General features: G+C 47.8%; 7 protein-coding genes across 7 annotated transcripts; 5 read left to right on the top strand and 2 right to left on the bottom strand.

Moving 5' to 3' along the window:
• Window positions 1-2,208: 2,208 nt before the first annotated feature.
• Window positions 2,209-4,240, top strand: FTJAE_7823 (HNM1-choline permease; the record flags this gene model as incomplete). The annotated part of the gene is made up of 12 exons (XM_037354576.1): window positions 2,209-2,297; window positions 2,348-2,439; window positions 2,494-2,552; window positions 2,601-2,670; window positions 2,717-2,872; window positions 2,920-3,085; window positions 3,132-3,227; window positions 3,275-3,517; window positions 3,567-3,658; window positions 3,709-3,905; window positions 3,960-4,005; window positions 4,068-4,240. The coding sequence occupies 12 exons, from the start codon at window positions 2,209-2,211 to the stop codon at window positions 4,238-4,240; spliced, it is 1,479 nt and encodes a 492-aa protein (XP_037205079.1).
• Window positions 4,241-4,640: 400 nt separating this feature from the next.
• FTJAE_7822 (carbon-nitrogen hydrolase) lies at window positions 4,641-5,651 on the bottom strand (the record flags this gene model as incomplete). The annotated part of the gene is made up of 2 exons (XM_037354575.1): window positions 4,641-5,537; window positions 5,592-5,651. The coding sequence occupies 2 exons, from the start codon at window positions 5,649-5,651 to the stop codon at window positions 4,641-4,643; spliced, it is 957 nt and encodes a 318-aa protein (XP_037205078.1).
• A 738-nt stretch (window positions 5,652-6,389) lies between these two features.
• FTJAE_7821 (Arginine metabolism regulation II) lies at window positions 6,390-8,421 on the top strand (the record flags this gene model as incomplete). The annotated part of the gene is made up of 2 exons (XM_037354574.1): window positions 6,390-6,470; window positions 6,520-8,421. 2 exons carry the CDS (start codon window positions 6,390-6,392, stop codon window positions 8,419-8,421), a joined length of 1,983 nt encoding a protein of 660 aa, XP_037205077.1.
• Window positions 8,422-9,228: 807 nt separating this feature from the next.
• FTJAE_7820 (amidohydrolase ytcJ-like) lies at window positions 9,229-11,248 on the top strand (the record flags this gene model as incomplete). The annotated part of the gene is made up of 2 exons (XM_037354573.1): window positions 9,229-10,704; window positions 10,754-11,248. The coding sequence occupies 2 exons, from the start codon at window positions 9,229-9,231 to the stop codon at window positions 11,246-11,248; spliced, it is 1,971 nt and encodes a 656-aa protein (XP_037205076.1).
• A 1,331-nt stretch (window positions 11,249-12,579) lies between these two features.
• Window positions 12,580-13,914, top strand: FTJAE_7819 (uncharacterized protein; the record flags this gene model as incomplete). Its single annotated transcript, XM_037354571.1, has 6 exons — window positions 12,580-12,612; window positions 12,667-12,912; window positions 12,964-13,166; window positions 13,216-13,310; window positions 13,360-13,530; window positions 13,577-13,914. 6 exons carry the CDS (start codon window positions 12,580-12,582, stop codon window positions 13,912-13,914), a joined length of 1,086 nt encoding a protein of 361 aa, XP_037205075.1.
• A 543-nt stretch (window positions 13,915-14,457) lies between these two features.
• On the top strand, window positions 14,458-16,252 carry FTJAE_7818 (Na+ H+ antiporter; the record flags this gene model as incomplete). The annotated part of the gene is made up of 3 exons (XM_037354570.1): window positions 14,458-14,698; window positions 14,748-15,550; window positions 15,599-16,252. The coding sequence occupies 3 exons, from the start codon at window positions 14,458-14,460 to the stop codon at window positions 16,250-16,252; spliced, it is 1,698 nt and encodes a 565-aa protein (XP_037205074.1).
• A 261-nt stretch (window positions 16,253-16,513) lies between these two features.
• FTJAE_7817 (cysteine synthase A) lies at window positions 16,514-18,460 on the bottom strand (the record flags this gene model as incomplete). The annotated part of the gene is made up of 7 exons (XM_037354569.1): window positions 16,514-17,122; window positions 17,170-17,530; window positions 17,586-17,646; window positions 17,695-17,785; window positions 17,834-17,960; window positions 18,026-18,218; window positions 18,268-18,460. 7 exons carry the CDS (start codon window positions 18,458-18,460, stop codon window positions 16,514-16,516), a joined length of 1,635 nt encoding a protein of 544 aa, XP_037205073.1.
• Between the last annotated feature and the right edge of the window lie 97 nt (window positions 18,461-18,557).

The raw sequence follows: 18,557 nt of genomic DNA, 5'->3' as shown, positions 1-18,557 counted from the left end.
GAAGTGTTAGAGACTTAGAGTTACACTGCGTATCCGAATATGAAGAAATACCCAAGTGTAAATTGAGCATACAGTCTTCTCTTCTTCATTCTGTCCTCTTACCTCAACAAAAAAAGCAATCAATCAACACGTCATTCCCAGCTAGTGCCCGGTTGTCTAGTCCGATGTACTGTAAGATTGGAGTAACCCTTGTCTTTGGCCATTAATTGGACAGAAGGGCATGGCATTGTTGTTCTTTCAACCCCCCAGAATTGAACTAGACCGAATATGGTAACTCCAAACTTTTGTCTCAACTTTCTGCTTGGCCGTTGACATTATCGTTGATTATGGCTTGGAAACATCCTCAGCGAGTCATCTCAGCTCATTAACAGTTGGTAAAAAAGGCAACCCGCACACCATACCGTATCAGGTAATTCCAATGCGGCGCTTTGGCCTCTGCGGCAGCCTTTCTTTTCTTTTTCTATAGATCAACTCCAGATATTCAGGGGAAACCTCGTAATCCGGTTCCTCGCGTCGATCAGCAGAAGAAGCTACTGCACCTCTGTCACATTTCGTCTCATATTCCGGGAATTGAAAGTTTGGAATTTCCGGATCTGGATTGCACCCAACATCTTATAGGTCTGATGCTTGAGTAAGACAGGACCTGTCATGAGGCAGACTAGTTTCGGGTCAACCTATCAATCGTCAATAGATCTCTATGCCGCCTGATGAATGAAGTTTGTTCTTTCTAGAATTGGCAATGCCAAAGATTACGGCAGGTGTCTGAGCAGCGTTAAGGTTGTATTGCGGCTTCGTGACCAAGCGTAGTTGAGAGAGGTCTACAATCTGAAGAGTAGCTTCATGGCAGAGTAGTTCCGATTCATGACTATATAAGATGCCGATTACGGGTTAAAGCTTGAATGAATCTTTAGAGATTATCTTCCATTACTTGAACCATTAAAACTACGAGTTTCTCATCAACTACAACTCTTGGATTACGCCTTTCCTTTCAAAATGGCTCTTGATCCCGTCAAATACAACCACAAGAAAGCTCAGGATGCTATGGTTGCCCATGCTGGTGCATGGACTCAAGATGCTGGCTCCTCTCCTTCGAAAAGCGTGGTATGTCCAAGTATTCTAACACCCAAGCCCTTTACTGACTGCCAAGATTTCTAAGATCGAGGAAAGGGTCGAGGCATCGAAGAAAAGCTCTGGTAATAAGAATTGAGACCTTCTGTTACAGAGACTCACGTTGCAGACTGACTCGAATTACAATTTATGTGGATTGATATTCAAGACTAGAGGGGGCTTCATGTCTGCTTTATTGAAAGGTTACGTGATTTTAGCACAAGAGCTCTGCACAGCATCATTCTCGTCAGAGAAACTAAATAGTCATTCAAATACTCCTCCTTTTATTTATAAAAAGATACTCTTGAAATTCTTAGTGGTTATCTACTTTCAGTCATGAAAATTGTTACACAAACTGAGACACGTCGTGAATAGATGGGGATCGGTGCCCGGTAGGAAAAGGGCAAGTCAAGACAAGGACTATCAACTAGAACAGCCTGGGGTAATCTATACTAGTTCATTGCAGAAAAAAGCCCGGTAATTTGATCTTACACCATCGATTCGAAGAGTGACCACCTTGGTAGCTCACGCATTTCAATATTGGAGTTGACTGTTGAATATGTTCCCGCTTAACCTACACGGCATACAGAGAACCAATCAGAGATTTAACAATGAGGGTTTGTTTCTTACAAGAAAGTACTATATGCTCTGTACTATCCTTGGGAATAACAATCTAAATCTTATCAATATCAATTAGAATTCCTTCTCCTATTATCGCCTCATTCTCTCCTTTTCGAACCCCCCTTTCTACCCATGATCAGATTCTAGAACAAGGGTGTTCCTTTATCTCGCAGCCTTATCTGCCGAGAAATACGGGACAATGGAACCTAAAAATACGCCTCAAGCCAGTTTTCCTAAGCTATTGTTTACCGCTTCTGGTCTAGCCCATCATTTGATCAATTTTCCCCCGCAACGCGGAGGCGGAGACTCGTTACCCGCTGATTGGGCGCCCGTCGCGAGTAAGTTGCCAGCCAACGCGCGATAAGACAAGACCCAACCAACGTTGGTTCAGCTTTTTATATCTGGTCTTGGTCTGGGGTAAAAGCTTAAACCTCATCTCTGTTCCCCTTACTCTACCGCAATCGATTGGCAGTAGCAAGTATGGCGACTGATGCACCAGCCCAGGAGGGTCACCTCCAGAAGAGGTTCTCAAAGATCACTATGATCGGCATGGCTTTTGCCATTCTCAAGTAAGGAGTGCCGTCGCGTCACATGAAAGTCGCCAACTAATTGAATGCAGTACATGGATTTCTCTTGCTGGATCAATAGGTCTAGTAATGCCATCAGGCGGCTCTGTTAGTTTCGTCTACGGATTTATTTTCTGCGTTCTTTGTAATATTTGCTTGGCTGCAAGTGTTGGAGAATTAGCCTCACTATATCCTACAGCCGGAGGACAGTATCACTATTCCTTTGCTCTTTCGTCCAAGAAATGGAAGACTATTAATGTAAGGCTCACCATGACTACTTCTTATGCATATCGCTAATTGCAACAGAGCTTCCTTGTTGGATGGACAAATATTGCTGGCTGGTTGACTCTCAACACAACTGCAGCCTACTTCGGAGGTATATAACCAAGATCACCGATAAAACAATTGCTTACATACTATAGCTCGATTTCTTGCTGCGGCTGCTGTCGTCGGCTCTGGAGGTAGCTACGAAATTACCCAATGGAGCACGTATCTGATGTTCGTCGCTGTGTCTATCGTCGGCGTGTTCCTGAACATCTTTGGCTATCCCATCCTGAATCGATGGAACGAAGGCGCCTGTAAGTCGAGCTACAAATACATCCCTACTTAAACTGACTTTCTTTAGTGTATTGGTCTCTGCTCAGCGTCGTCGTCATCAGTATCGTCCTTCTCGCTACCTCTCCCAAGACTGACGCAGAGTTCGTCTTCACCAACTTCTCAAATACCACCGGATGGAGTGATGGCACGGCTTGGATGCTTGGTCTGTTACAGTCAGCTCTGAGCTTCATTGGGTAATTAGTTCGCCGATTTCTACTGGGCATAGCTAACATGCTGTAGTTGGGATGCCGTGGCACATATGACTGAAGAAATGCCTCGACCATCCAAGGATGCCCCCCAAGCCATGGTTGCGGCAGTCTTGGTCGGAGGCGTGACGTAAGTTTTGCCAACCCCCCTAAAAGTCTCCCACTAACAGTTTTCAGCGGAATCTTCTTCATCATCGTCATGCTCTTTTGCTTCGTCGACCTTGATCTGCTGCTCGCATCGCCTACACAAAGCCCTCTTACAGAGATGATACTGCAAGCGACCAACAGCCGAGCTGCTGCAACCGTACTAACTGTTGCTGTTGCACTGTGCTTCGTCAACGGTGCTAATGGTTGTGTTACCTCCGGCAGTCGTCTCATCTGGGCTATGGCACGAGATGGCGGTACTCCCTTTTCCAGATAGTAAGCATCCTATCTTCATTCCCCATACAAGCATAGCTAACTATTAAAGTCTGTCGCATCTTCATCCCAAGCTCAACGTTCCTGTTCGAGCTATTATCGTGCAGGCTATATTCAACCTTCTCTTCGGTCTTCTTTATCTTGGTATGTTTCTCTTCTAAACAGTCTACTTATTACCACTAATGTACCCAAAGGCCCCGAGGTTGCTTTCAATGCTTATATTGCAAGCTGCACACTATTCCTCAACCTCTCATACGCGGCCCCTGTGCTTATCCTTCTGATTCGAGGCCGACAAATGGTGCTTTCGCAGCCTCCCGAGTTTTCTCTTGGTCGTGTCAAAGGCTACATCGCGAACTACACAGCCGTCATCTTTGTGGCTGTGACCTCTGTTGTAAGCATCTCACTTTGGCGAATTCGAGACCTGATGCTGACACATCTTGAACAGTTCTTTTGCTTCCCTCCTGCAATTCCCGTCAACGTGTCAACTATGAGTAAGTCACCCCAGGCAAATAGGATGGCCAGACGCTAACAGATTTAGACTATGTGATTGCAGTATTGGGCATCTTCATCGTATTTGTAGCGGTTCTTTGGCTCGGAAAGAGAAAGTCTTACGAGGGACCCAAACTTGAGTACATTCTGGGGGAAGAATTGCCCGTGACAGATACAGTGTCACAGAGGGGCCCTAAAGAAATTTCCTCTAGCTCAACCTCGAAGCACGATGAATAATCGTACTTTGTGGGATTACTGTATAGCGATGCTAGGATAGTGGGTAGCGATATGATACATTGGTATTGGTTTAGTTAAAGAGCGTGGGATTTTGCCATTCTATGAAAAGTTGCGTCTTTCTCGAGGTTATCGCGACATGGACAGACTGTAATAATTTACCATTTATTTCTCCCCATTGGCCTAATCTTTAGTGCTATGCATGTAATAACTGACGCCTTGGTCTTTGAGGTAGTAAAGGTCAGCAACCTTGCTGCAGATGACTACATCTATGGAGAAGTCGACCTTTCAAGTACTGATTCTACGGTTTGTGTACGTCTGTTTGGTTACACGCGAGAGGGGTTGAGAGACAACTGGCACAAACATGACATTAAGTGACTAAGTAAGTATCAAGTATTACATCCTACAACATTGCGACTGTGTTCTTGAGGTACCCATAATGCCAATCATCCCTGGCCAAGTCCTGTCGGATCTGGTAATTACGTTCCGCGATATCCACCGTCTTCATATCGACATCCAATATACGCACGGCCTCCTCGCCATCTGTAAAGCTCCCAGGCACCGTTCCAACAATAGGTAGCGCCACTTGACTACAGCCAAAGAAACCCTCTGCCGCGGGCCCACCGGCATTGCAATAAATAACGGCGGCGGTGTTCTCGAATGCCCTGGTTACCAGGGCAGACTGGATGAACATCCTCTCGCAGTCGGCGTTATATGCGAGACCATCCTTGCACATATCAAGCGCCGTCCAGTATGAAGGAATTATAATGATCTTGGCGCCCGCAAGTACGAGCTGTCTGAAGGCTTCTGGGAAGGCAAGATCCCAGCAGACGAGGATGCCGACTCGGCCGAGAGGGGTGTCGATGACTTGGTGGGGATTGGGGGCAGCGTAATCATCTTTGGATATGTTCTTAGCATGATCGACAAAGGATGTTAACGTGTGTCTTTCTGGTATCCAGAGGTTGGTCTTTGTGTAAGTGCCGAGGAGGTTTCCGTTGTGATCGATGAAGTCCGACGTATTTAACAACGTGGGTCTGGCATCAGCGTTTTGTTGATCATCAGATTTAGGGGCTTGGGAAACAAAAGTGCCAGCGCAGATATTAATGTGAAGCTCGGCGGCGAGGTCTTGGTATTTCTTTCGATATTTGCCAGCGTCTTCAGGGGAGAGTGCGAAAGATGGCTCTTCGGGGACCCATCCTGTAAGATGGTATTCTGGCAGTACCGCTAGTGCAGCACCCTGATCAGCAGCGATACGGATCTGCTCGGCAGCATGTGCAAAGTTATGTTCAGCGTCAAGGGGCTGTTTAGCATGTAAGTGTCAGTCAAATAAAAGGATTATACGTTGGTGGCTGACCTTTGGCTTCATCTGAACAAGAGCCACCTTGAAAGAAGGACTTGGTATAGTAACAGCCATGATTGATAAGATTTCGATGCTGGAGCAACATCAAAGCGCGGGCTCCCTTGGTAAAAGATAGGTCAAGTGAAACCTGGGACCCTCGGCAAACATGTCTTCAGATAACCAAGGACAGGTGACAGTAGCCGTGATCCTGTGCCGTAGCCATAGCATAGCATTGGCTTAGGACTTCCGTTTATGGTATTGATTTCCTTCTCTAATTAATACCGAGTTTGGTAAGGATTGGTGGAGCATCGTGAGTCTCGGGAACGATATGCGATGGCGATTTCCTTGGGAATATTATCCATTGCTTCGGATCGGATACGAAATGAGATGGACAAGATAAGAGAAGCAATTCTTGATCATGGAGTGTATGTTTCTAGTAATATTATCACGAGACAGGTTTCCTTAGGAAAACCGGAGATGTCTTGGAGACTTAGGGGACGGGTCACGGATATATCTGGGCTGAGTTCCACTTTGGAACTAGTAGTTCATCACGAAACATATATGTTGTTTTCTTGTGCTCTGGATCGCCAAACCAAGCCATAACTTATAGACAGCATTATTAGGAATTAGTTCACAGCACTATAGTACACAATGGTTTACATGCTGGAATGTTACCTCGAGGCTGAAGCCGAGTCCCATATCCGGACACTAGTAGCGTCACGTGATGACAGCCCCTCTTAACTCCACATCACTCCATCTATCTGCACCTTGCCATCTCCACTCATCAACGCGGATACATCCAAACGGGTCGTCATGCTGTCCTCATCATACGCACCAGCACCAAAAACAATCACCAGATCACGCACTGGCTGTGCCGTCTGCAAATCCAAGAGAGTATGGCTACCCCTCCCGCTCATCCGAGCCCTGCCTGACCCCTAAATAGCTCAAATGTGATGAGTCCAAGCCCGCGTGTTCGCGCTGTGTGAGACTGGGTATCCCATGTCCTGGGTATCAAAAGCCGCTGCGATGGAAAGCTGGCTCCAAGTCTCCGAAGGATGTCGCGGAAACGCCTAGGAGCGACGTCACTGCTGAGCCGCAGCCGAGCTCGGCATATGTGCCTTATCAGACTCAGCCGGCTGAGCAGTTTGTTAACAATTTCTATGATCCGGAACTCATGGATCAACTCAACGAAGCTATGAATCCCGGATGTGTCGATACACAAGGCCAGGAAACGCTAGATGCCGCTTTGCCTCTCATGCAATTCCCGGATGACGTGTTGCAGCTATATCCGGAACAGGCGCTTGGACAGACACCTGATACCATAGGTCAAGGGTCTACCGATGAGAGACTTTGGCCTGTCGCTACCATGACTCCAACACAGCACATTCCGCCAGCGCAAGTGACTTCACAAGCCTTGACTAGACAGGAGCCTCAAAACCAAACCGTCGAGACTGTTGGCGAGATGCCTTTGGCTCATGCCCTTCAGGACTATTCGTCTGTCTTGGTAGAGTACTATTTTAAAGAGGTTTGCGGAATGATGTCTTGCTATGACAGCCCAATGAACCCATACCGAACTACCATCTCGAATATGTGGTCTGGATCTCAATCACTTTACTACATCACGCAAAGCATGGCAGCTGCTTGTCTATCCGAAGTATCACCGAATTTCACTCCCGTCGGCCGCCAGCTTCGAGATCAAGCTATGATCTGTTTATCACGAGAAGCTAAGATTGCTCAACTCGAGACATCATCTTTACTTGCTTTAGTCATGTTGGGGATGAGTCTGTCGTGGCATGATCCCAGTAGTCTTGGCCAACTGCAATTCGACGTTCTATCCCGAATGGTTCAGTCCGCCGAAGCACGTGGCGATGCCCTAGCAGTCGCCGACAAGAAGAAGGAGTTCTTCTTCTATAACTCGCTTGTTTACTGGAAAATGCTGCTTTCCTTCGTCACAGACGTGGATTCAAGCACTAGACATGTTCAGCCTCAACCAGCGCCTCCAGAATGTCTTGACTTACAAGAACCGCGCATGCCTCACCCGCAGACAGGAATCGGTATTGAAGTTCAAGAACTCGTTGCCAAAGTTGGAAGTCTTGTACGAAAGGAACGAAAGAGGATTCGTTCAAGGCGATTTGTGTCTCAAGAGGATATACATCGTGCTCAAGAAGCTATGATTGCCTCGGACCAGCTGCACTCTGAGTTATGCGCAATTCGGCTTCCAACAGAGAACGACATTGTCGATGCTGGTGACGACATGACTCCGGCTAACCATCTAGTCAGCATTGCTGAAGCTTATCGATGTACAGGCTTGCTTCAATTGTATCGCAACTTTCCGGATCTTCTGTTGCCTTACATACAATCTGGAAGCCCAAACAACCAAGCGTTCCAGTCAGGATCTCCAGATGCTGCGAATAATTACCCAGATGATAGAACATTGGCAGATACGTGGTTGACGTGTCTAGCTCTCCACGTGCTAGACCTAGTCAAGGATATCCCGACTACGTCTAGAAGCAGATCTATTCAACCACTTCTATTTGTTAGTATCTGCAGCGAGATGTCTTTGAACAGATCATATTGCGGGATTTCGAATTTACAGCAACCTCCAGTGGCAAGCATCGCGACTAGCACAAGGTTCAGAGTGCCTCTGGCTGGTCTTGATGTACTGCAAGCCAGAAAGACTATCATTTCACGACTTTCTGCCTTTGAAAACATTTTGGCGGCAAAGCCTATTCGCCAGATGCTGACGCTCGTTAAGAAGACGTGGTCTTGCATGGACGAGGAGAAGCAGGATGTGTATTGGATGGATGTCATGATGGAGAATGGGTATGAGACTTTGATGGGGTAGGATCTGCAAATTGCGATTAGCTATAACTTACATAATGATGATGCTTCGGACTATTAGAGGCGCGACGGTATTTATAATTGAACTTTTTTTATATCCAGAGTCCTAATTGTCATTGTTGCTCGCGTGCGACAAAGTTAAATGTTAGTGGTGTCGTATTGCGAGTGTCATTCACGTGGATCTACAGACCCGCAACCTTAACTTATTAGTTAACCTTAGATGTAGCTTAAACTCTACAGCGCGCCTCACAACAGATCGTACTCGAATCAATCATTCGCAAACGTCTAGTCTTCAATTCTAGATCCGTGAGAGTTTCTGTCATAGAGATCATATCGCCTACGACTAAACTGCTCGTAGGTAATGAATCGCAACATCAGTATCCCACCAACACCACCTTATCGTCGTAAACAATGCAGCGAATCACGCAGAGGCACAGTGGGATGAAAGGGATCAATAGTTTCTGCGGGATTTAGACCCTGCAGCAAGTTACTATTATAGATTAATCACTAACTATGGTCTGTTGGTGTCCACTTGTCTGTTTGGGGGGAAGCACCCGCTGGGCTTAACCATTTGCAGGCGATGCAGCCGCCGGAAGCACCACGATCTGCTGTAGTCCCTGCACAATGGAATTCGGCCTTCTGACCCTCTTTGGGCATGGAATATTACAGTGGTCTTCTAGCCGACCGCTCCGCTGGGAGACCCCATGTTAGCTTGTAGTGCAGGGACCATTGAGCGATGTACTTATACCAATGTTATGTCGCTCAGGTCAGGTTCAATTGAAGGGGATCACCATCATCGACATCTTCAATCATGGCTCGTGGTCTTCTCACTCTTTGTGTCAGCGCACTTCTCGCTACGGCGAGCGCTGTAAAGCCCGTCGTCAAGCCCGCAGATGTAGTCTTCGTCAATGGCGAGATCTACACCATGTGTCCATCTAACGGGCATGCATCAGCTCTCGCTGTGCGCGGCGGAAAGATTGAGTACGTCGGCAGCAAGAAATCCGCCGACAAGTACATTGGTAAGAACACAAAGGTCATTGATCTCAAGGGAAAGATGGCCATGCCTGGTCTTGTCGACTCGCACATGCACGTTCTCTCTGGTGGTCTGTTTCTTCTCAAGTGCGATCTGAGCTACCAGACGCTGCCAATTGAGGATGTGCTAGATCACATTCAGGGTTGCATTGATGGCGAGACTGGCAAGACGGATGATGATTGGCTTGAGGTTGTCAACATGGACTATGCTGGTCTTGTTGAGAAGAGCGGAAATGTTGGAAAGAAGCAGCTTGACAAGCTCAACACCAAGCGACCCATCATCATCCGATCCAGCGACTACCATACTGTCCTCACCAATTCGCGCGCTCTCGAGCTCTCCGACATCGACTCCAGCACCAAGGACCCCGCCGATGGCAAGATTGTTCGTCTTCCTGGTAGCCAGGAGCCCTCTGGCGCTCTCTCAGATGGCGCTTCTGCCCTCCTCACTGGTCCTCCTCCTCCCACCGCCGAGGAGAACGTCCAGGCTGGTCGCGCTGCTCTCAAGCTTCTTCGCGAGGCTGGTATTACTACCTTCCAGGAAGCCGCTGCTGGTGAGGAACATCACACTCTCTTCAGCACCATCAAGGCTGAGGATGGTCTCTCTGCGCGCGCGTACTTCGACTACCGCATTGAAGCGCCCAAGTCAATCGACGGTGTTCCCTCGCTCGTCAAGGATGTCGTCAAGAAGCTTACTCCTTGGCACGACAACAAGGCCATTGGTCCCAAGCCTACACTCAAGTGGCAGGCGATCAAGGCCTTTATCGACGGTGTGATCACTTATCCTGCCAACACCGCTGCTCTGATTGATCCCTACTGGGCACCCGTCAACAGCTCCAATCTCAATGGCAAATGGGCTCCCGATAAGAACTCCCTCAACAACCCTTACTGGAACCCTGCTGTTCTCACCAAGACCCTCGAGCTTCTCTTCCTTGCTGGCTTTGACGCTCAATTGCACGTCGATGGCGACCTTGCTGTCCGGGTCGGTCTCAATGCTGCTGAGTCGTTCCGCAAGAAATACCCCCGCAAGGATTTCCGTCTCGGTCTCGCTCACGATGAGTTGTCGCATGAGAAGGACTGGCCTCGCTTTGCTAAGCTCAAGGTCGATCCTATTGTCAGTTACCAGTGGGCGCAGCTCAGCTCATTCTATATCCCCAACACGTTCAAGTCTCTCGCCGACTACCGCAAGGACAATCTTCAGGCTTGGGCTGAGATTGAGAAGGCGGGTCGACCTCTTGTTTATGGAAGCGATTGGCCTGTAAGTATCGCCATTTTTTTCATGTCTGAGACATGTCTAACACAAACAGATTGATCCTCTCGATGAGTTCCTCGCACTCAAGGTCGCCGTCACCCGCTCCGGTGATCCTCAGAACCCCAACTCCCCCGCATCCCAAGGCCCTCCCTTTGACGCAAAGTTTCCCGGCAACGGGATCTCCCGCACATCCGCTCTTCAATCCATCACCATCAACGGTGCCCGTTTCCTCCGCGCCGACAAGCAGATCGGCTCTCTAGAAGTAGGCAAGCTCGCAGACATTATCATCCTCGAAAACAACTTCTTCAAGGTCCCCGAGTCCAAACTCGGCCGCCAGAAGGTTCTGCTTACCATGGTCGGCGGTGAGGTGGTTTATGTGGCTGACGGGCAGAACTTTGGCGTCAAGGCCAAGTTCCCTAACGACGACAAGACCAGCGCTAAGCTCGCCCGCCGAACTATCGGCGGCTTCAACGCCAACGCGCTGTCAGAGAGGGCCAAGGCCGATGCGGCCAAGCTTCGAAAGCGCGGCACTTGCGTTCATAAGCATTAGGCCAGAGTTAGCAAGATGGGCTGACAGGACATGTATACGAGTCACTACATTACATATAGAACTTTTAATAATTGAAGCAATTTACAAGATGAACTGATGTGCTGGTACGAAGCGTAACAATAGTCTTCTTGGGTGCAGAGTCTCGAAGAACAAAGCAACCACAAGATCCGAGTCAACTCCCTTGTCCCGCTGCACAATCTATCGGCTGACTGCGGCCGATCACAAGGATTCACCTGCAGAACCAACAGGTACGCGAAATGGTTGCTCTCGTTCAGGCTCGTTTATGAGTTCGGGCCTATCGGGGGTACAGGAAGACTGTTGGTGCGCGTGTGATTGTCAGCCAATATTAACAAGGAGGACCCGGCACATATCTGCATCGACGGGCAGGATCCGCTGCATCCGCCTATCGGTCTATCCCAGTTCTGGAACACACTAACGCGAAACTTTACGACATTTGTTGGTGATAACGGCCCAGAAGTGAGCTGGCGATATTGCGGCTTTGAGTAAGGGGTAGGGATTTCTGGTTAGGCCATCTGTTCGTTTTAGTACGTAGTCGGAAGAAGACCAACAGGAGTTCCGATATTGAGACATTGTCCGTGGGTACTTTGCAGATTGACCCTTTTGCTTAGACGAATCCTCAAAGACAGGAGTGCGATCTCTCAGGATGTGACTTGTTGCTTTTCAGCTCTGTTGGTTATCTGCTTTTTGGCTTCAGTTGTGGCTAGATCCCCGACTCATGCAGATTCTTGGCAATAAACGTGGATGATCGACTGATATCACATCACATCAGGTCGATCATTTTCTCGTCCCGACTCAGCTCAGCTCAGCCCTACTCAATCTTCGGAATGAAGGCTTTGTTTTCGATATCTCGGTTCCGCAATGAGTCTCGACTAAAGCCAATGGTGCGACTTTCACCCACTGAACAAACAGGGCTTGAAGATGAGACCCAATGCGTTAAACTCGTCACGTAACGAGGTTCCACTTCAAGCGAGGTGCCCGTAGCGTGAACTCTAAATGTTCAGCCCGAAGCCTTTAGCGGGCGCCACTTGATAAGCTTACAGCCAAGCTCAAAAATATGGGGGATTTCCGCCAGTCCACGATTGCCAGGATTAGCCTTAGCCTTGGCCTGAGATATCGCCGGCTTTATTTTAGGGATTTTATCATCTTTATCCCCAGCAACTTTTGTGACGATCATTCTGCGTTTTCGTCTACTCTATTACATTACATTACATTGCATGGTCCGAACCGAAACCATAAACACTCCTTATTCGTTTGCTTTTTTGTTTGTTTCTGTTTCTGTTTAATGCTGTAGTTTCGCCTGGAGTCTCACAATGGTCTCTGCGCCGTCAGGCGCCGCTGTGCTGGTCTGTCCCCTCTAAAGTAACCCACTGAATTTAGCCTCTAATCCACCACTTTAGGCAGTGAACTTCATTCTTATTACGCTGGCCGCTGCCATCATCGGTGCTCGAATCTACCTGCGACTCGCAATACAGAAACAAAAGCTCGTCGCTGCAGATTGGTTACGGGTTCTAGCATGGATATCGGCATTTGTTACCGCGGCGTTCGACATCATTTACATGAAGGAGGATGTGTTGAGGCCCGAGATCAACTACACCCTTGTTAATTGGGATGTCCCGCCAGAGAAGCTATCGAGAGTGCTACGGGTGAGTATCATCATAACGAATCCAAACAACATGAAGCTTATGGTATTATAGTACATGTGGGCCAGTGTCATTCCCTTCTTCGTGACCTTCTACCTCTGCAAGGCATCACTTCTCGTGGTATATCTCCAGCTGTTCCCACCGTTCATGACCAAGAGAAGGATCGTTCTTTGGGGTGTCGTTGGTTATTGTGTATGCGCATTGATCGTGTCACTATGCCTGCAACTATTCCTCTGCTTTCCGATTAGACGAAACTGGTAAGCCGTTTACATTGTCCTTCCTCAAACTCTTCTAACTCATACGTAGGTCGATCTTGGGACCAGAGCCATTCTGTGACGACTTTGCTTTGGTCACTACATTCCAGGTTGCTTGGACGCTGCATTTTGTTGGAAGTCTTTTGCGTAAGTCTTCCAGCCCTGTTAGGACTCACTGGTACTAATACTTGTACAGTCTTTGCTCTACCATGGCTAGTTCTTTATAAGCTCAACATGCGGAAGAGGGTCAAGATCGGTGTCTACTGTGTTTTCCTTCTCGGACTAATCGATATTGCATTCTCCCTCACGCGCTTCTTAACAATCCAACTCACAGTCGTCGGAGACTTCCGTTCCATCACAACAATTGGTGAGTTATATCATCTTTCCAGTAAATCTCATCTAACAAGTCACAGAGCTGTGGAGTGGACTCGATGTCTATATCGGCCTCATCATTGCCTGCCTTCCAGCTCTCCGGCCATATCTCCGTAGAAAGGGTTCCAAGTACGATTACAACTACAACACATCCGACCGACCAAACAACTCCTCTGGCGCGCCAGTTCGCAGAGCAGCACAAAGCGGCTTCGAAGAAATCGACGAAACACCATCTTTAGAAGGGGACCCTGGTCCTAGCCCATGGACAGGATCACATTCGCCGGAGCTCACGGCAGGCTGGAGTGATAAGAAGAGCAACAGGAGCGATATCGAGCTTGTTAGTCTCGATGTAACGGCCAAGGATAGGACGGTTGTATAAAATGAGATCATGTACATAGAAACCAACTAAGCTCACTGTTCATATTCATATCGGAACGACTGTTCAATTTGCAGGCTTGAAATTCAGGGTGAGCTAAATCTGCAAGTGAGAGGTTCGAACCATGCTCGGGTAAAACTGTAAGGGGAAGAAAGTAATCCAGAATCGACCAACATCCCTCACCCCTGTGAAGGAATGCATTGGCTTGTCTTGGCATTCAGGGATATTGACTCGCAGGTCGGCCCTCCTCTGCCAGATGATGCGATTGGTTAGGATAACAGAGGTATGAGACAACGTGAAGCGAAGAGAACTTGGAAAGAGAGGACTTCCCAGCTATTTCATATGTTTTACTTATAAGAATTATATCACAATGGAAGACGGTAGTGCATAAAATGCAGTTATGATTGTAAGCACAAGTACTTTGTTTTTCTGGGACACCTTACATGTCTTATTCCCGAGCCTACTCGGAGAATTAAAATTCCGACATATCTAAAACCTGCTTCAACTCCAGACTAACAAAATGCAACCGACATCATCATCTACAAAATGGAAGCTTCACTTCCATACCACGAGCCTTCTATAACCGTCATTGCCATTCTATCAAGCCTTCTTCTTCTCTTGAGTTTAGTCAATTATGGGCTTGATAAAATAGCATATTGCGGTCTAATTGGCCAAATAGCGCTAGGTATAGCTTGGGGAACACCAGGTGCAAAATGGCTCTCCCGGGAGGTTGAAGATGCTATAGTTCAGCTTGGATACCTTGGACTCATCCTTCTAGTCTTTGAAGGTAATTAAAATACATTCCCTACATAGATGTTCTCTAATTTGTGCTATAGGTGGTCTGTCAACATCTTTTAGATCTCTCAAGGCTAATCTTGGGCTTTCATCCATCGTGGCTACGACTGGAATTGTTCTTCCAATTGGGCTCTCTTTTGCAGTTATGCCCATGCTTAATGCAACTCCACTGCAAGCCTTTGCTGCTGGTGCTGCCTTGTGCTCTACCAGTCTCGGTACAACATTTACTATCCTAGGCACAAGCGGTCTCTCTGCAACGCGTCTCGGCGTTGTTTTGACAAGTGCTGCCATGATGGATGATGTCATAGGCCTCATTATGGTGCAGATTATCTCGAACCTCGGTGGTGATGCCTTTGACGCCATCACAGTCGTCAGACCTGTCGCTGTCTCTCTTGGTTTTGCTATCATCATTCCTGTTCTTTGCAGATTCATCGTTCTACCAGTTACTGTTCGACTCAATGCTTTCCGAAAGGCCAGTCCGACTTCTAGAATTTCAAAGGTTTTCGCTGTGAGTCAGACTGCGTTTGTCATTCATACCGGATATCTCCTAGGGCTAGTCATTGGTGCGACTTTTGCAGGCACTTCAAGTCTCTTGGCTGCATACATAGCTGGTGCAACTATTAGTTGGTGGGACTCCGATGTTCCTCATCTCGAAGCCCAACAGATCACCACCAACGCGACTGAAGCTACGGGAGAGGGTGTGGTCACCGAAGAGTTAGCAACCCAAGACTCGGCTCCAGAGAGCAGCGTTCTCCCAAAGGTTATGGAAGGCGGTTCGGGTGCTGAGGTCTTTCATCATTACTATGAACCTGCCCTTCAACACATTCTCAAGCCTTTCTTCTTCGTAAGTTCCCCAGACTTGTCATTTTCAAACAAATCTAACTTGGATTAGGCCTCCATAGGATTCTCCGTCCCCATCACAAAATTGTTCACAGGCCCCATTGTATGGCGCGGCGTGATCTACACCATTCTTATGATATTCGCTAAACTTGCCTGTGGTCTTTGGCTTATGTCGTTCACAAACCCCTTCCGGGCTCTTGCGCGGCTTTCTCATAAACTTATGCCCAAACTCAAAAAGTCTTCTAAAGGTTTGGCGCCTGGTGCTCAATGCGCAGACAACCCGTCACCTCGCGATGGGGCTAGTGCAGCTCAGGAAGGAGAAGAACGTGATGCCATTCCACTGGAACCCGTCACTGACACAGATACATCTCAGGCGGCTCCGCAAGTGCGTAACTCGACACCTAAACCCCAAAAGGCTTTGTCTCTGTATCCAGCATGTATCGTTGGCATTGGCATGGTAGCTCGAGGTGAGATCGGATATCTGATCTCGGCACTGGCTGAAAGCAAAGGCATCTTTGGTGCAACGGCGGGTGGCCAGTCCTCTGAGATCTTTCTGATTGTTACCTGGGCTATCACGCTCTGTACGATCATTGGGCCCATATCTGTGGGATTGGTCGTGAACAGAGTTAGAAAATTAGAGAGTGGGAGTCTAAAGGAGAAGGGCGAGGGAAAGAAGAATGTTCTCGGGGCCTGGGGAGTGAGCTAGACCTCACACGTCTGGAGTGACAAGGATCTCACTTTATATATAGATGCATTCAAAGCATATTGTTTAGACAGAAGAGACACGTTCATGGCGAGATGACTCGCCCAAACTCAGGGCATTATCATCGAGGAAAAGGGTTTATCGGCGAAATATGACTAACGGTATTTCACATTGTACTGGGCATCCAAGTATAGTAATATGATTCTTCGTTTACTATTCTCATGTCTCTAAACTGGTTGTCAATTATAAAGTCTCACTAAAGTACTATAGCGAAACAGGAGCAGACTGTGATGCCCCGACACTCAGCGCCTCCTGACTCAAGTCCACCCAAGGCGATGATTCCCGAGATCCAGCCACCGTTGTTTGATTTGAGCTTTGTCTCATTTTATTCAGCGCTTGGAATCCACCTCTGATACTATCTGCCTCATATCCTTTGGCTCTTAGGACACTAGTTGCAACTCGAGCACTATCACCATCGTAACATGTGAGAAGAACTCTTCTTTCGCTGAGAAGAGACTGTAGCTCTGCTCCGGGAGTCTTGAAAGCCCCCTCGAGGTTCTTCCATAGCGATTCCAATAGCTTGGCGTTGGAGAATGGGCTTGGGGTATCGCCTTGGACGAAAGGCATATTGACAGCGCCTGGTAGATGGAACATGCTGAAATCATCAGGCTGGCGTAGATCGATTATTGTAGTGTCCTGTTTAGACTTTAGGATGCTCTGTAAGTCGACGGTATTGACAGATCCAATCTTGGGGTCGGCAAGAACCATGTCGAGAAGTGCTCCTCGGTCAACGTCGAAAAATACATCTAGGGCCTCAGATGCTGATCTCTCCCACTTTTCATCATATCGATACAAGTCAACTGTCAGAAGGTCCTGTACTAGCGTTAGCTCGTCGATACTAAGACCTCAACACAACCCACCTCGTTCTTGATAGAGGGGAAATAACCCTCTCCAAGCTTATCAAAGTACTCGTTGATGTACTGGTAAGGCAGGTCACAGCACAAGAATACACAGTTAATAGTTCCATCTGGTCCAGCCAGGTCTGACAGAGTACCTTCAGCCTTGCGCTTTTCTATAAGCTGACACAGACCCTTGAGGTTGAAACCTGAGGACGGTCCACAGACGATGCCATTTCGACAGAGATCTAACGACAGGGAGAAAGAGTTGTGCGAGTCGACTTCTTCGATGTGATCGACTGCCCGCTTCCAGGGAAACTGTACCGGGGCCATAAGAGCGAAGGATCGGGGGCCAGGGACTCGGTCACCGGGTGCTGTGCAAACACTGAGTCATAATTAACATTGATGGATATTATTATGTGAATGGTGAGTTTACTGACCCAAGTCGATATACTGTAGGCTTTGCATCTTTGAAGTATGTGCCAAGTCCAGTCATAGTGCCTATCTCTCGTTACTTAACAGGCCTTATAGGGGGTTATGTTGGCGTACCTGAGGTTCCCATGCCAGCACAGATGACGTTGATTTCGGGCAACTGCTTGTAGATTTGGGGGCCTGTCCACTTGACATGGGCATTCCAGTTCTGTTCTAATATTAGCACTAGCCTCGCCTTGCGAATGAGGAGACCTACAAGGTCGTTCTCATATTGGTTCGGATTGATGATAGTTGCATCTGATTCTTGTGCAAGCCTTTGAGCTGCTCTGATACCACCGCGTTCGTCGAGAGGCTCTGGTTGGGATGGGCCGCCAAATAGCGTACTGTGGTTACGACGCGTTAGAATGAAAACCCGCTTAGATGGCTAAGGGCGGTTTGGTAGACTCACATGTCAATGCCAAAGAACTGCATGAGCCTAAGCTTAGTTGAGCTTGTCTTGTTACTCAAGAACGCTCGAACGTCATCGACACCATGAATAGCTCGTGAAATCAAGGACATGGACAGGACAGTCGATCCAGAACTGTACTCAACGACGGCCTTTGTCTTTCCTGGTACGACACAATTTTGAAGAAGGTTCAGGGCTATCATCCAATCAGCCAAGCATAAGAAATTCATATCAAGGCTACGTACCCGGCATCGCTTTGACATTGTTTGCAGGATGCATAGTCATCATCTTGGCGTATATACGCACTCCATCTTGACGATACGGATTAAGCGAATCTGGAATCTCAACAAGTGGTAGCGGCGGTGCTGATTCTGGATCGAAGTACTTCTGAATCGAGTCTTGTCCCTTGTACACGTTGAGGGGGTTGGGGCTGGCCATGTTGGATTAAGGTTATGGCTTGGAGACTGCAGAAGTAGAACCAACAGATCTTCACGGGTGCTAGCTCTCTATATAAGTCTTCGTACGCCGCAGGCTT

Source organism: Fusarium tjaetaba (genome assembly GCF_013396195.1).
Source record: "Fusarium tjaetaba strain NRRL 66243 chromosome Unknown NRRL66243_c0000159, whole genome shotgun sequence".
In the NCBI taxonomy this organism is placed as follows: Eukaryota; Fungi; Ascomycota; class Sordariomycetes; order Hypocreales; family Nectriaceae; genus Fusarium; species Fusarium tjaetaba.
The sequence above is the reverse complement of the archived record's forward strand: the minus strand, read 5'-3'. Positions and strand labels throughout refer to the sequence as shown.